This window comes from Rhamphochromis longiceps, linkage group LG3 (assembly GCF_057381845.1).
Source record: "Rhamphochromis longiceps isolate RC_006_pf linkage group LG3, R_longiceps_female_GT1.1, whole genome shotgun sequence".
NCBI lineage: Eukaryota > Metazoa > Chordata > Actinopteri > Cichliformes > Cichlidae > Rhamphochromis > Rhamphochromis longiceps.
The window spans coordinates 64,649,253-64,667,294 of NC_140559.1; the positions used below are offsets into that span (position 1 = coordinate 64,649,253).

At 39.0% G+C, this 18,042-nt stretch overlaps 1 protein-coding gene across 3 annotated transcripts in view; it reads left to right on the plus strand.

Annotated features, from left to right (window-relative positions):
- The window catches only part of pde5ab (phosphodiesterase 5A, cGMP-specific, b), a 72,491-nt gene that overhangs the window by 9,100 nt on the left and 45,349 nt on the right, over positions 1-18,042 (plus strand). For all 3 annotated transcript variants that reach the window (XM_085400712.1, XM_085400714.1, XM_085400713.1), the window contains exons 4-8: positions 1,542-1,631; positions 2,328-2,399; positions 2,710-2,799; positions 2,893-3,030; positions 16,363-16,445. In XM_085400712.1, coding sequence (XP_085256838.1) covers positions 1,542-1,631; positions 2,328-2,399; positions 2,710-2,799; positions 2,893-3,030; positions 16,363-16,445 — 473 coding nt within the window. The remainder of the gene's footprint in view (positions 1-1,541; positions 1,632-2,327; positions 2,400-2,709; positions 2,800-2,892; positions 3,031-16,362; positions 16,446-18,042) is intronic.

Here is an 18,042-nt window from a genome sequence, read left to right on the forward strand (position 1 = left end):
CTGGGAGCACCTTTTCAGGAATGGAACCAAATGTTTGCCAAAGTGCTGTGTCTCACTGAATGGCCTTTCACTGTGTAGAAAATGAGTCATATAATTTATACTGAAATTAAGGATTTCTGAGAAAATTAAAGCAACAGATTGAGTTTTGAGGTGATAATTCTTTCAAAAAAACTACTGAACAGCTCGAACACATGCTGACAAAAAGCAATACAACCTGTAATACTATTTAATTCAATTTTTTTTAAACTTTTATTTATTGTTTTATTTATATAGCACTAATTCACAACAGTCACCTCTAGGTGCTTTGTATTGTAAGGTAAAGCCTACAATGTTATAGAGAAAGCAGCAGCAATTTAACGAATTCTTCCTTATTAGTATCCCCCTCTTAACACAAAGAGATCCCTGGTAAAATCAGTTGAAGGGAGGAGCAGCGGTGAAGTGAAGAGAGATGAGAAAAAAGGAGCGTATACAGAGATAAGGACTAAACACAAACTATGGGAGAGAAAAGGTAAAAGTTGAGGGCATGCAGTAGTTGTATATAAAACACATGGGTAGCAAAAAGAGGCGAGGGTAGAAGAAGGGTAAAAGAAATCCTAAAAATAGAGGTGTTTGTCTCCAGAACCCAAACTGGGAGGGTCCTGATATCTGACAGCTCTGCCTCCCATTCTACCTTTAGAGAATGCAGTCTGAGACCAAAGTGCTCTGGCGCTCCCTATTATACTTTGTATTGCAGCACTGGACATGAAGCTACTACAGATTGTACATTGTTTGCATGATGCACTGTGTGCCTGTATTGTTTTCATAGTATCAACACACGGCGGTGTGTACACCACTGAGGGCTGAGCCAGTCATATAATCCATTACTTGCTGTGTTAAGAGTGTAACTGTGAAGTCAGTGTAGGACTCCTCTTGTATGCATGTTTTTGTCAACACACAAACACACAAATCTCTTGGGTCTAGAGAATCATAGAAATGGACATAGAAGCCGAGTGTTTAAAGGTCAGCTGGTGGGTGGCAGAGCTGCAAACAGGGGAATAGTTCTCTAAACAAAACATGTCTCCATCCGCGGTCCTAGTATGCTCTTGTTAGCCTCTTTGTCACTGATCCCAAACAATAAGAGTTCTAATGCACGTGAGGTGTTTGTTTTGGAGAAGAGCGAGGCATTTGTTTGCATAATGATTGTAGCTGCAGGTGTTCAGCTACTACAGAGTATCTGCTTCTTTATGCAAATTGGACACCCAGTTGTGGTGAGTACAGGTCACTGAACTGGTTGTTCAACAGATGGGAGTGCCTCACGCCTGCTTGTTCAACAGCTTGTACTTTGATACACTACAAAAACACAAAAAGCTGAGCATTCAGAGATGTTTGAAGCATAAACCTTTTGGCTCACAGGGTTAGGATCACAATATTGCTTTTGCATTTTCATTCAAAAGCTACAGCGCAAAAAACCACAACAGTGTCTATTGAAAGCTAATGTAAGTATCAAAATGTTTGATAGCAGCTCTTTGAAAAGGGTTATATGCATGTTCTTGTTCCCCCAGGACCCCAGGTTTAACGCTGAGGTCGACCACATCACAGGTTACAAAACCCAAAGTATCCTTTGTCTGCCTATCAAGAACCACAGAGACGAGGTGAGATGCCATGATCAATATAATTTGTTATGGTTTGTTTTAAACCTTACTTTACCTTTACATAGATAAGATGTTTAAATTCTAGTGGAGCTTCTTGTCCAGTGTGTGCTGGCTATTACAGCAATCAAATCTGAGATCTCGAATTATCTGCTTGAGAAAGCGTTTCTTTTTTGACAACCTTTTCTTTTTTTTCTCCAGCGTACTAGCAATAAGACTCTCCACACACAGCTTAGCAGTTTGGCAGAGTTTACTGTACTTATTCGTTTAAAAGGCACATTCTTTTATTCTTTTTAATTCTTTTTAATTCTTTTAGAGAAGCCCCTTACTGGGCATGCATCTGGACGATGATTGAGCATGCATCTTTGAGAGAAGCTAAAGATAATTCATGCATTATGACATGACTCGTGATTTGCAGTTGTGTGAGCCTCTGCAGCCATTAAAACATTACATAGATTTGTGCCCCCATTCTCCATTTAAAAAGAACCTTGATACGTCTTATCCAAACCAAACTTTCAGTTTTCCTATTAGTATAACTTTTAATAACATTAATTAGCAGATAATCTAAATGTAATATGAATGAAGTATGCTCACATCAGTGCACATTCAGACTGATGATGTTTCCCTTCTTATTGCAATACTAGTTTAATATGTTATTTTGCTGGTTTTCACTTAACATTTTCTTTTAATTTATCGCAGGTAGTTGGAGTGGCTCAGGCTATAAACAAGAAATGCGGGGACGGTGGAGCCTTCACTGAGCAGGATGAAAAGGTTACATCATGGTTCCACCTAAAATAACACTTTTTTCAATTTAAAAACATTTGAATTTTCACCAAGACATCATCAAAGTGTGTTACTTTGTACTTGTGTTGGACAATATGACTTATATCTGTTAAAATATAACTGCGGATCAGATTTTAAGAAGCCATCCTTTAATAAAATCCTTCTTTCTCCATATTTCCCTGCTCATGTCATCCTCTCGTTGCTCTCTAATTTGCTAATTTATCTTTTTGCGTACATTTTTCCCTTTATTTTTCCTCTCTATCTGGTACTCAGATGTTGCTCTGTTTCTTTCCAACAGGACTTCTCAGCTTATTTGGCGTTTTCAGGCATCGTACTACACAACGCACAGCTGTATGAGACGTCGCAGCTGGAAAACAGACGCAATCAGGTATGTGCGAATGTGTTTTTCTGAAGGTTAGCGTGAACATACAGTCACGCTCAGATCCATAAATGATGTTTATGTGTGTGTATGTGTTTGTAGGTGTTGCTGGACCTGGCCAGTCTGATCTTTGAGGAGCAGCAGTGTCTGGAGGTTTTACTGAGAAAGATTGCAGGAACCATCCTGTCCTTCATGCAGGCCCAGGCTTGTACCGTCTTCATCGCTGACGAGGACTCAATGGTCAGCACACACACACTAACACACATGCTCGCAACATGCTAATGTTTCTGTACTTGGTGTGCAAAATCTATTTTCAAAGAATGCAAACTGAGGTGATACGATTTACTGGCTAAATGGATGTTCGATCTGTACGATAGTGGTTGTTTGAATGCAGCGCATTAAGAGCTCAGGGCAGGAAGATTTTGATTTGATGTCATTTAAAGTGAGGTTACAAAAAAGCAGCACCTCAAAGAGTTCATGTGTTTCATTACAAGACATGATTGATATCTTGTAGACAGGTCATATATAATATGTGTAAATTATTTTAGCTGGTTGCATTTTTTATTATAACTGGACATTTTGTGTGTGATAGATTCTGGCAAATATATTGGCTGTGCGTGTCTGACAAAGAAGAAATATCAGATGATATATTGGAATATTGGATTTTTAAATTCGTTTTAAAAATCCTATTGTAGTTAGACTTTAGAACTTGAGCTATTGGTTTGAGTGATTTGAATCTTTCTAGTGTCAGTTACTAGATCACAGAGATTTCAAAAAAGAAGAGAGAGCAAAACTCCCACATAAAGTGGCGTAGTGTTTAATGATAGATTTATCAGCATGTAAAACTTGCTTCTGGTTTTATGTGTAGTTAAAATAGACATACATTGAACTGATGCTGCAGAATGCCTTCTTATGATATAAACTTAGTGCAATAAAAAGTGTGTTTCATGGTAATTAGAAAACAATTTAGTACATGTCCCATATTTACTGTCAGAGAGAAAATACAATCTGATAAGGCAGGAAAAATTTCATGAATAATTCAGTGGCACAAAGAAAGACAAAGTGAACATTTCTTAGTGCCACTCTGTGCAAACATTAAACTACAGTACACAGCCTCCAGAGAATAAAGTCAAAATTAAAAAATGACAAATGCACCAAACAGGAAAGTGCAGTGAAGCGATTTGGAGGAAGAATACACTTACAGTATAGTGAGATATTAAATAAATAATAAGCTTTACTATCAAGTACAAACACATTGTAAACTTACCTTGTTGTTTGCTATATTCCTTAAAATATTTAAAACATTTTCAGTTGTGCTTTGTCTCTAACTGTAGATGACAAAACAAGTTAAGGTTATAAAACAGCAAAGTGTGATTTTGAGCAGGGCGATATGACCAAAATTATTTATCACGATATACATTTGAAAATTTGCGATAACGATATAACTGACAATATAATTGACACTAGACAAAATACTTTACAACTCCACAACTTTATTAGTGCAAAAAAACCACTTAAACAAGCAGCTGTTTTCTAAGTGCATTAAAGTTATATAAAATTTAACAGTGCAAATGCAAATTCCTTGCTGACAGTTTAACCAAAAGGCATTTCCAGTGGAAATTGGCCGACATATCCTCAGCATAACCATGTATAATATCCACAAATCTTAAAAAGGGGTTATACACACAACACGGTAATATTATGTTGAAGCTTAGCAAAGTCGTACTGAAACATTTGACAGATTTTCGAGCGCCGTGTACATAAAATCGTTTCAAGGTCAGTAAACACAACCACAATTCATACATGAGGCACACGGGATTATAACTTTTATAACACTGTCGATTTTCAGAAAAATCAAAGGATTGATTTTAAGTGTGCCGTATTTTCCAAACAACACGGTAATAATGACGGCCCGCTGGCATGCTCTACCAAAAATAGTGCTTTGTTGTGTATCTGACGGACGAAAGCTAACCCAGTTCCACACCACTGAAGCTGCAGCATTTTTACAAACCAGTTCTGGTTCATCTGTTTCATTCAACAATCCGCTTTCACCCTTCTCATTCTGCGTCGCCGACATGCTTTTTCTGCCATGTGCATATGAAAACAAAGGCATTGTGCATGTGCGTTTTACCCACATTCTATCACGATATTTCATTTTCTTATCGTTGCCCAACATTATGCCCGTAATTACTGTGAATGGTATGATATGGCAAAGCGCTAATTCTATTTTAATTGTTAATTCCAGCAAGCAGCGTGTCAGAGTAGATTTTAAGAAGGACAAATCATATTTTATATATTTTATATCTTTTTAAAGATATATCTGGTACTAAATAGCTGTTTCAAAATAGTTAGATTTCAAAATTGGCTATTTTGACTTCCTTGTTTTAAAGACTCACAGTGTCAACCTTTCAAATGGAAATCTGTTGCATTGCATTGTCCATTGTCTTTTTTTTTTGGCTCCTTGTGATCATTCTCGTGTTAGAAATATCTCTTATTACCTTCCATGACCTGGGATTATTAGTTGCTTTACATTTTTTTGTGATCTTTAGACAGATTGGTGCCTTTCTTCAGGATTTTGTCTGTGCACTACTTTGTAGTGTGGTGACTGTTTTATTTTTTCACCTTATTCCCTTACCTTTTCTTCAAAAAAAGATATCCACCTGGTGTAACAAATGCCTGATTACCTGAAGTGTTGCTAAGTCAAGCTTTGACACTATTTCTAAGGGGATTATTGGCACACCTTTAGGGGCACCATGCATATTTACTTTTTGGATATTTACTTGGCTGGTTTACACAAATGAAAAAAGGGTTGCAGTTAGCAACCTTAACATATTGTGTCTATCCATGTCACAAATTATCACTGTCAACCTCAAAGAAAATGCTAATTCTTGTTTAGCACCTTTAAAATTTATTTTATATGTAGTTTTAGGCTCTAGTCATCATCTTTGTGTCAGGCGCAGTGGCCCGTGGAAATGGAAGGGACTCAAGTGCAGATTCAAAACCGGAGGCCAGGGGTGAGGTGTAACGAAAAGAGATATTTATTTTACAATGCTCAAAGGCTAACAGAAAGTGCAGACTAGAATCAATGAACATAAACTAGATGTCTGAGGCGAGAGAAGATACTGTGATGATAACTAGACGGCAGGGATAACTGAGTGCAGGTACTGGGCAGGGGAAACTGTGGCGGGCCAGGGCACTGAAACAGAGGAGAGAGCAGTCAGGGGAATCCCACAGAGAGCTGCGAGTGAATCTAAGGATAGTACACTGAGCTGTCTTACAAACTTGCAGGTGAGGGTTGCGTGGAGGGGGGAGGCAGGAGAGGTCCAGGTGGGTACTGCATGCAATGCAGGGAGGCAGGCAGGAAAGAATGGCAGCTCCGACACGGAGAGGGATTACCGGCGGCAGCAAACTGGTTTCCAGGAGAGCTTGGTAGGTGGGTTTTCGCGGCTGACGAGAAAAACAGAGATACGGTTAATACATCTGATGAGTCACCAAGGAATGGACGTGAGGCCGAGAACTGACTAAAGTTGGCAGATAATCTGGCGACGACCAGTTGAGTGCGCCGGTCATAAATACTGCTGGTACGATTGCCATCAGGTGAGGAACAACAAAGACTCCACCCAGTGGGGAGGAGCTGATGCTGTGGAAAACCACCCAGACCACGACACTTTGTGGTTATTTTACCTCCACCAACATGTTTTTAGTAATGCGTGCATGCAAATCATCGTTCTGTCTGTAAACAGAATCGCTCTAAAAGTTTTGGATGAGTTTGGGTAAAACTTTGTATGGTTCTACAGTGTGTTCATTATAGCAATTCATTAAAACTGGCCTTGCAGCACCCAAGGTCTTTAAGGTCAGCTAAATCGTTTATTGGTCAAAAATTAACAAAGAGCCCTAAAACTTACAAACTATGATTCTTACAACTGTGGTGTGTATTGTCAACATATAGAAAGTACCATAAAGATATAAATAAATAATTAAGGATTTCAAATATCATGTCACATTTGACCTCTGACCCCTCCTTCAAGGTCAAATAAGTTAAACCTTTCATAAAATATATTACATTTAGAACTATGCTTAAAATGCCTTTGTTTGTATTGGTAACATTTAGGAAATGATACAGATATATGGCGACTTTAAATATCACATTATAAGTATCATGTCAACTTTGACCAAATATCTGACATCTGCCTTTCTTTGAAGTTGACCCCAAAACGTGCTATTTTACTGCACTACAAACTTTTAAAGATACATATTAAAAAATAAAACAAAAGTAAAAGCTGCTGTGAGCAGCCTTGGTGGAGGTTTGCACTCGCTGAGTGCTTCTTGTTTATTTTTCTTGTTTGTGTATGTTTTCAGGCAAGTTGTCCTCAAGAAGTGCAATGGATACTCTCTTTTCATATTGTGTCTATTTGAACAGGCCCTCTGTCCTTTTGCTTGACCTATCCAAGAGCAGTAATTCATTGAGAAGATTAGAGGTGTGGTATTGCTTCCAAAACATCATGTTACACCCTACATGCTATTTTTATCACCTTTTTTAAAACTATCATGGAGTTCCTTTTATGGTCAGAAATTTTCAAAGCTAACACTACTGACAGACACTTCAGGTAGCTTATATAGGCCTTATGTAAGGTGCTTTATGTTAACATTAGTACAGTGGGGAATGTGGCAGATCAACCTTTGAACAAGAGATATTTTGGGAGATGGAAGAAACTTTTACAAAGCAGGTGCTCCAGGGAAATATTCCACTGCTGAATGAAACACTGCATTAAACAGTGGTTTGTTAGTGTTCCCATTCCTCTGTCTTGAACAAGACCATTCAGTTTTTAGTAAGGCAAAACATGTAAAATATTCTTAAGCAAGAAAAAATAGGCAGTGGAATAATTTTTTAAATTCATTTTTTAATCATAGTGGTGCAAACTTTGGAGAAAATTAGAAGTTTTGATATTTTTTTGTTAGTTTGTTTCCTTTTTCAACTTTTATTTCTGTCCAGCAGTCAAGTGGTAATTTGTTTTTTTTTTGAGCAATGACACCTATTGTTAGAAAGTGAGGAGCAAGCTGAATGCACCTCCAGTGCAACTCTAAAGAGATGCATTGATGTCACAGTACATATGCAAGCAGTGACCTATACTGTAATATCAAAAATCACTACATCAGTGTAACTTGTTAATTTGTAGCTATGCTTTTATGAGTAATAGTTATTTTTAAAAATTTGAGTTAATATTACATGACTATGCTACTTAACTAAGATGGCACAGGGTTCTGATGAGTAGAAAATGGCCTTTGGTGCATGACATTCATCTTTATGTCTGTATTTTTAATGTAGAATTAAAGGTTTTAATAGATATATTAGTATATATATCAGTCGAATATATGTGGTAATCACATTGCCACCATCGTCCCTGCCAATGCGCAGCACAGAATGAGACCCTAGGCCTGGAAGATAATCCAAAGATAACACAAGAAAACTTGGAGCAATGAGCATGAGGAAGCAGGCAGGCTGGCAGCTGAGCAAAACACACAGTATTAAACTACAGGGGTTCCAGTGACTGGGCAGGCACAGTGGGATTGTCTATACAAGAAGTCACAGAAGCTTTAGTCACAGGAATATTTACGAAGGATGAATGGTGACCTGTCAATGCGTTACCGGTGTTTGAAAAGAGAGCATAGAGGTGGTGTTCTCCTTCTTGCAAGCAGAATAGGGTGGCCAGGTGGTCCATTTCCAGGATGTGGTTTGGAGAGCTAATCACTTCTTATTTGGCACTCAGTTTCCCAAGTAAGAGTTCCCACCACAGACGTTGGTGAAAGGATAGTTTCTGGCTTGGAAGAGGTGTCCTTGGGGGAATATCGAGCATCTGGCTTTACATTTTGTGAACATTGGCGGTAAGTTATTTTGAAATTTAAATGGGTACAGAGCAATGCCCACCTGGCCTAACAAGAATTGAGATGCTTGACTGCTTGGATGTATGCTAGGTCCAGACATTGAATAGTTTTTCTGTACCCTCGAGCCAGTGCCTTGACTCCTCTGATGCCAACTTACTACAGTCAACAGCTCACAATCACCCACACTGTAATTTTTGCTCCTTGGAAGTCAAACAAAAGGAAAAGCAGGCCTAGGGATGCATTTTTGTTATGATGATGTTGACAAGGGAAAGGATCAGGATCAGGTGTAGGACCTGATTTTGGGGTTCCCCTGCCACGATGAACTTGCCCTGGATGTTGGGTTCTGTGAGGACCAGGGCAAAGGAGAACTTGTCCTTCGGGAAGTTAAACGTACGTCGGGCCGTCAGCTCCCACTGAAACAGGGCCTCGGTAGATGTTAAACAGGTAAATGAGGAATATTCACGATGGTCAAATGGTGGCCTGTCAATACATTACAGGTGATAACACGACAAAATGGCATCAACTGGAGAATTTCCACAGCCTTAAGAATGCTGGGAGAAAGGTGAGTGACCTGAGACCAGAGGCCTGCTGCCAGGTGTGTCCAATAAAAGTGGACACAGGGCACAGCAAGGCAGAACCTCCGGAGACAATTAAACAGAGAACCAAAGAGAGAGTGACGGAGTGCGAGACAGAGAGCGAGCAAGGACGAGCAAAAACCACCACACACACCAAAACCCAGAGCCCAGTAGGGCTGCCCAGGAGGACAGAAGAACTTCAATACTGTGGATTTGGAGTTGGAATAGCTGTCTGTTGTTCTGGATTAGATTAGATTATTTTGGCTTAATTCAAAAAAGGTTGATTAGATGTATTTTACCAAACTTTGAATTGTTTCTTAGCTTTTCTATATCTTGCAATTGGTCACTTGACTAGCCCGGGTTCCATGGTTCCAGAATTTCTGCATCTCAAAAGGTACAAGGACCTCAAATCACAATGTGTGGGTGCACACAAACTGAAATTTTTGTTTTACTATCAGCAGATTCACACAAACATCCAAAGATTAGGGGCTGACGGCCAGTGACCTCCACTGGTCATGGAAAAACAGAGCAGTGAAAACCTGTATGATTAACCCCTGGTTAATGATCTGACTGGAAGTCAGATCATTACAAGAGCAACATTAAAAGCAGTCACACTGACCAAGAGAACTGTTCTGATTGAAAATTTCAGATCCTTCTGTTTATTATTCAAGGAAAAGAGGTAGCGTATTTAAAAGTGTTTTCTCCTAATTCAGTTCTGTATTGTGAGAGTGTAGGTAGTACTGTTTTCGCTTTTGTACACATATAAACACACAGATAAGAATGACCATTCCCAAAAAGAGATGTATTTACAAAAATAACTAATAGGCAAGTCTGGAAGCAGAGATGACAGCTTAGCCGCAGCATAACAATGATGTACATGATTTTGACAGTCAGTAATAAAACATAAAGCACAATTATAGTTCTTATTAATCTCTGGCTCTCTTCGACAGCATGTCTTTTATTCCGTCTTTTATTTTATTCCTTCTCTCACTCCAACCAGCAGATGGCCGCCCCTCCCTTAGCCTGGTTCTGCTGGAGGTTTCTTCCTATTAAAAGGGAGTTTTTCCTTCCCACTGTCGCCAAAGTGCTTGCTCATAGGGGGTCATATGACTGTTGGGTATTTCTCTGTATATATTATTGTTGGGTCTTTAACTTACAATATAAAGCGCCTTGAAGCGACTGTTGTTGTGATTTGGCACTGTGTAAATAAAAGTGAATTGTATAGAATTGAACAGACATTATCCAGCTTCTTTATGTGCTGACCAGGTGCATTCCTAAAGAGCAGATCTAATATCACCTTACTCTAGTAAATTTAAAAACAATTGCAGAAAAGAAGTGCTCTTAACCTGAGGTAAGAAAGGGAGTTTTACCTAAGGATGGAAAATTGATAAAAATTCAAAATCCATTACGATATCACTTTGATTCAGTTGTCTCATAATTACCATCTAACATTATATACCTGTAGGCTACAGTTCTAGGCACCAACAAAAATCTCTATGCTAATGAGGACACACAAATAGTCTTTCTCTTAGTATTTATGTATGAACACGAAGCCAACAGCACAAAGCAAAAATAAAAAACAGCACAAAGAGACTTTAAAGTGATCACCACAATGATTCTATGTTACAAACAAGAACAGGTAGAAACAGAGGCTCCAGCCTGACTGCTAATGACTATTTTTTGTTACCTGTTGAAAGTCCAGGTCTGGCTACTGGGCTGTGGTTGGCATTCACTCAGCTCTATCACTCTGGGTTCTTGGCTAGCTTAGCGTTAGCATGAGGTGTGTGGAAGTGCTTGCAAAGAGCCGAGGTTTTGTTATCAGCATAATGCAGATATTTCTGCCTGGATACAGTTTTCAACTTTATCATTGCACTCTTATCTTTGAGTGCAATAAAATATAAATAAAATGTTCATGTCCAGACTGTAGACTGTGCCACTAATTTCTTCCTCCGGAAAACAGCAGCAGATTTGCAATCACAGTTCATCACCATATAATTAGTTACTTGACAGGACTGAATCAGAAATTGATTCCAGACTGACTCCTCCTTTCTACCATCTTTATGCACCAAAGTCAAAGGAGCTTGCAAAGAAAAGCGTCTGGACTTCTTTAAGTTGCTTGAAGACGTTTCACCTCTCATCCGAGAAGCTTCTTCAGTTCTAAGGCGTTAAGGCGCCCACTCACATCCTGGGCCATCTGACCTCAGGAATTCGCATGATAAGGTGGGGCCAGGTTTCACAATGAACGCACCCGAAACTCTGGCTGATTGGGACCCACGCCCAGTTTCCCACCTTGGCTCAGGCGATTAGAGGATCATCAGGGGGTCCTTTTGTCCCTCTGTGGGGGGAAACTCCCACTAGGTTTATATCTGGGACTCTCCACCATTTGACCTTAGAACTGAAGAAGCTTCTCGGATGAGAGGTGAAACGTCTTCAAGCAACTTAAAGAAGTCCAGACGCTTTTCTTTGCAAGCTCCTTTGACTACGATGACCTGGATGACTGAGAACATTCACAGATTTATGCACCAAAGTTGCTATGAAGACAGCAACTGACTGGAAGTGCTCAGAGACCTGGTTCTCTGTCTTCAAAGCAAAGCTTTGTTTCCTTTGAAATAAGGAATCAAGTTCATTGCACGTGGTTGCACTAATTTTGGTCATGTTGCACATGTTCCAACCACTTTTTCCCCCTAGTACCACTGTAGGTTGATGCAGTGAGTGAGTGGACAACAACAAAGATGATGCCAGAAAGAGATGTTACTACAGGGACCACAAGGAGGAATTCTTTGGTAGGAAAGCTGTGATTCAGGGTGATTCAGAGAGGAGAAAATAAAAAGATCTAATTTTGTTGTTGAAAAAATAATCTTTTGGGGCTTAACGTTGTCCAGCAGACGTAAGGCTCATCAGAATAGCTTTTCCATCATTAAATATACCTGGTAGTAATCTATGATATGTTCACTCTATAAAAATACATATTAGCAGCTGCAGGCTAAAAAATAATATAAAATAATATAAACCACATTTAGGCACAACATTCTAACTATTATAATATCTAGTTATTTTATTTAATATTTAATTAATTGCTATATTTTTTTCATTTATGTGTAAAATGAACCCATACTTAGTAATATAACAGCTTTTTAACAGTATGTACTAATGTGTAAACATTATGTGCATGCCTAAATCTGGATAAAGCTGAAACCATTAATACTTTAAATCACTCAAGTCAAGGCAGCACCAATGCAACCTTTAAACAGCCACAACATGATGGATACTCGCATGTGCTCTTCTTATGACCTGTCACCATAATGTCAGAATATATTGTCTTGTTGATATCTGTGATATGTATATACTTTTATATATAGTGAAGTGGATGACGGCGCACCAGATGTGTTGGGTGGACTGCTGGGTTGGGTTTATTTTTCAGGAACGATCCGAGCATGTACAATGTCTTATATTTCTCATTAGAGATATTTTTCAGGAAATAGATTTCAGCATTCATTTATCTTCACTTACCTACATCACTGCACTTGGCTAAGCAGTGCAATTCCAATCTCATTGCCAGTCCCAACATCAACAGATCAGTTTTATATTTCTTTCCATCTGGCTAGTGGGTAACTGTACTGAATGTTGAGTTTTTCTACATATTGGTTTTGTAAAGCATCAACTGCACAGTCAGTTCACTGTTTAATGTTTGTGTTTAGGCCTGATTTAACTGGCTTAGGAATGATGAAATGGTTTGCATTAGGTTACAAAACACTGGTGCTTTACTTTGTCTGGTATTTATTGTAACCCAGTTAGCCCAATTAAGATGATTGCTTGTTCTGAATGTTATCCAGACAAAGAAAGCAGCTGTCATAACGATTTCAGAATAACCATTGTATGGAAAATAGTGTAAAGCTATGTCTACCTTGGACTTCACTATGAGGAGTATAATAAAATTACTTTGCACAGAGGGAGAGATTACCCAATAGGTCCCAAACCCTCACTTTGTTTGAGACCTCATGCAGTATGTCCTCTTGCAATTTAAAGGCCAGAAGATAATAAAAATATAATCTTTTACTTACCAGGTTCTGGATTTCTGCTACAAAAGCAGTGAAAAACTAACCTAAGATTCACTAGCTTGTAGAACTATTTTTAGCAGCAGTAATCTGAGTAACTTGAAATAATAATTTTCTGTAAAACTTTCACATCAGTGGGGAGGGATTTTGGTCCAATCTTCTCTATAACATTGCTTCAGTTCGTTGAAGTTTGTGGTCATTTGGGTCTCACTGTGGTGAGACTACAGTCATGTTGAAGGTTGAAAAGCAGAGGGTTTCTCCTTGCAGCCCTTCCAAACAAGCCATTCTTGTTCAGTGTTTTTATAATTCTACTGTCACAAATTTTAACATTGTAACTGAGGCCTGTAGAGTCTGAGGTGCGGCTTTTGGTTTTTTTGGGGTTTTTTTTTGCAGTCATCAACTGACTTTGGGGTGACTTTGCTGGGATGTTGATGCCTTGAAAGACTGGCAACTATCTGTGAATAATCTTTCACAGTGTAAAATGATGGACTTCAGACTACAGACTACAGGACTGTGATTGCAGCCATTACCCAACTCTCTGTGAATGGTACTCATGGCCATTGATCAGTGGGCTTTGATCAGTGGTTGTTGATCAATGGTCATGAGAATTTGCATAATTAAGATTAAGGAACTGACCTCCCAGCCCACTGTTCCTTCAGTGGGCTGTTTTCAGTCATTGTGGTGATCGTGGTTCAAGAGTTAGCAGTTCGTCTTGTAATCGGAAGGTTGCCGGTTCAAGCCCCAGCTTGGACAGTCTCGGTCGTTGTGTCCTTGGGCAAGACACTTCATCTACCTCTTACTGTCAGTCTGCCCCAGGGCAGCTGTGGCTACAACTGTAGCTGCCTCCACCAGTGTGTGAATGTGAGAGTGAATGAATAGTGGGATTGTAAAGCGCTTTGAGGGTCTCGAAAAGCGCTATAGAAATGCAATCCATTATTATTATTATTATTATGCAAATGTACTGTTTATAAGATTTGGGGAAACCTGCAGTCAGCTGAGATTGAAGAAGTCACCTGGATGAGTGACGAAACGTTTCTCCCACAAAACGCTACGTCCAAATGAACAGAATCAACTTTTGGAGATTTACTTAGCTGGATGATTGAGCGTGCATCAAGATGGACTTCAGATAGTGTGGAAATGGCTTTATAACCTTACAATGATTAACTGAATTTCAAGGGTTAAAGAGTATCTCAAAGTGATTAATATGTCAAAACCACTTCACCCGCAATTCTCTCAGGTGCTCTCGATGTTTTTGGGTAAAGTGACTCCTTTTTACAAACCACTGCTTAAGTTTGCGTATAGATTCTGGGCATGTGTGTGTGTCTTTGTCCCTCTCCTGACCTCACAAGTTGTCAGACTAGCTGTCTCCCTTTCTTTTATACCAATCCCCCTTTCTCTCTTACCTCTTTCCTTTCTTACTAAACATTTACTCTGAGAAGAGACTTCTTCTAACCTTATCTACAAGACAGCCCTCTGTATACACGTGTCAGTGTTAGATATCTGTACTTTTTCAAGCAGGACACACAAGTCTTTGGATTTTAACATAACATTTTGTCTAGGAAAGGAGCTTTCCTGTAGGAAGTCTACTAAATGAAAGTGCTGTTCTTAAACACTGACTGTACCAACAATAACATGGAACTTTTTAAGATGTGAGCCTGCATTAGCTCACTTCATTTTACTGCAGTACATGGTATCTCTTTGGACACAGTGCTATATATTGTGTGTGTGTGTGTGTGTGTGTGTGTGTGTGTGTGTGTGTGTGTGTGTGTGTGTGTGTGTGTGTGTGAGAGAGAGAGTCTGCTTGTATGTGAGCGCCCATATCTAATATATGGGCTCTCGAATGCATGCACTTGTATGGTGTTTAGCATTTTGCATGTAAATATGTGCACAGTAGATGTTCATAGTGTGGAGATGTGGATGTTTGGCTTGGTGCGTGAATGTGATAGGGTTTGACATTTGGCACACCACCATAACTATGTTGTTGTTCTGTATAGTTTAGCTCTCCCCAGTAGAAATAAATCTGAAATTGTTTCCTAAAAACATATTACGCCATTAGCGTGAGTGAATTTGTGTGCGTAGAAACCAGCCAATGTTTTAGACTTTCTTTTTATCATTTTCTGATTTTCCCATTTCCGACCGTCTTATTATTTTCCTATCTGAACAACAAAATAGGGCTTTTTATATCAACATAAACCACCACTATGATTTCTTTAATGACTTGTATGTTTAATCTGTTTAATCTATAATCTGCTGTAGTTAACTATTTCTTCGTCTTTCCTTCACATGATGATGCTTCGAATGAATATAAGACAAACCTAATTTATTCCAGTGTTCCCACATGCAGGAAAACATTCCATTATCATGTGTCATCCTGTTATAAACTATTCCACTTGCCAAAGACCCCAATAAATGTCATAACATCGTTTGGTCCTATTTATGTTTAAAACAGCTTTATTACACTCACCTAAAAAGATCAGTTACCCAAGAGCAAAACTATGTGTAAGTATGTACAATAATGGGGGCAATCTTTCCAAATGAAGAAAGATCATTCGTCTTTAACATCCTGTCCCAACCTTTTTAAAATAGAAAAAAAAGTATCCTTTGTGAAGGGTTGGGAGTGCAGATTGAGAGAAACAAGTCCCTATAAGGGGGGAAAGGAGAAAAGAGGACTGGAATGTCAAAATAAACTCTCATTCTGGCAAGGCTTCATAGGTAATAGATCAACATCCATTTTTCATGCTAGGAAATCTGTTTTAGGCGCTGTGCACAGTACCTCTGTTTAACTTGAGGCATCTGGATGCTGGGTTTTGCTTTAGTAGCTTAACTGAAGGGCAAGAGGAAATCAATATAGCCAGAAAACACACAGTAGACCTGCAGCAAGTCATAGAAATGTTTATGTTTATATTAAACCACAAAATTCTGAATGTTTTTTTATAATCTTGCTTCTAATAGCAACTTCTACCTCTTGTTATCCCCTACACCTCACCAAACTCCACCATCCAAATTAGTCATGTTTTTGACATCTCAGAGAAGTAAACTGTCTTTCATTCTTTTTGCAGAACACTTTCTCAAGCGTCTTTCACATGGATTATGAGGAACTGGTGAAGGACTTTACTGGTGAAGTCCTAGATGCCCCAAAAAGGTAAGAGGATCACCCTCAGCACAAGCCTGTTAAAATGGCATTCGAGTGTTAATGACTTTATGCCTTCAGGCATACTCTAGCTATTTTCATCAGTATTTTTGCAATGTTGAAAACTGTCCTTTCTCTCTCCCTAAGAGGCCTTTAGATGATGTTTGCATAATGGACACTTGCACAAAGATCTATTATCATCATGTAGAAGGAGATGTTTTGGAAGTAATGAAAGTCTTATTATGCCCCTTCAGTCACACTGAATTGATACAGTGTAGACAAGAACAAGGGGTTCAATACTCTTAAGTTTGCTGAGCTGATTTGCAGCCTGTTGGGATCTTTTTAAGGTAATCCAAATTCTTCACCTGCCATGTTCCTAGATATTCAACTGCAGGATTTCAGTACAAAGCTTTTGGTCCTCATTAGCTGGGCCCTTTTGGCTTCATTGCACTGTCCTTAGGTTAAAGTTGACAGATCTTGGGTTACAACCCATTTACCATGATGATGTGGACGCTTTTACTGACTTGGAGGCCATCTGAAGCCTTTCTCAGACACCATCCATTATGAACATTGTTTTGAGATACATGTGCACTCCTATTACATCTGACAACTCAGGTGGATGATGGAGATTTTGGTTGCTGTTAGTTTGTTGTGTTCCCTGAATTAGCGGTTTTTGTGGCGTTGTAGGGCACATGGTCATATTGGTGGAAACAGCTGCCATTTCCATGAGCTGTGTGCTTGGTCTATAGCTCAGGTGGTAGAGCAGATCACCTACTAACCGGAATGTTAGATGGGAAGCACTTAGGAACAGCATAGAAAAAAGTGCTTGTGCAATTTGGTGTGAATATGTGAATGTACAAGTTGTGTAAAGCGTGTTGAGTGTTCAGATAGAGTAGAAAAGTGACATATAAGAACCAGTCCATTTAACCTGCAACTTTCCAGTTAGTACCATTGATCAATGGGGTTTGATGAGTGGTTGTTGACCAGTGGTCATGATAATTTGCATATTAATGATCGAGGAACTGACCTCACAGCCCATTGTTCATTTAGTGGGCTTGTTTCAGTCATTGTGAAAATATACTGTTGATAAGATTGGGGAAACCTGCAGTCAGCTGAGACTGAAGAAGTCACTTGGATGAGTGGCGAAAAGTTTCTCCTGCTGAAAACGCTGCGTCCAGATGAACAGAATCAACCAGTCCATTTACCATTTAACAGTCATTAGGGGTAGTCACATCCATAGCAGGACATCTCTGTCATGGTCCTGGGTCGTTGATCCAGCATTTTGTGTTCATTATTATTATTATTATTATTATTATTATTATTATTATTATTATTATTATTATTATTATATGTTTGGGGGGTTCTGTCTATATGTATTTGGGGTTGGATGTTCTAGGTCTTTGGTTATAGTTTATGCTCCCGGTTAGGTTTCGTCAGTGTATACTTCCTGTTTTACTTTGTATATCCATGTATGACTCCTCTGTGTTCAGTTTTGTGCTCTCCCTGCCTTGTCTGTGTAATTAGGATCAGCTGTGCCTCCCTCCGGTTTGCCATTTTGTGTTCCTCAGCGTGTGCATACATAGTGTCTGGTTACCTGTGTTCCCCGATG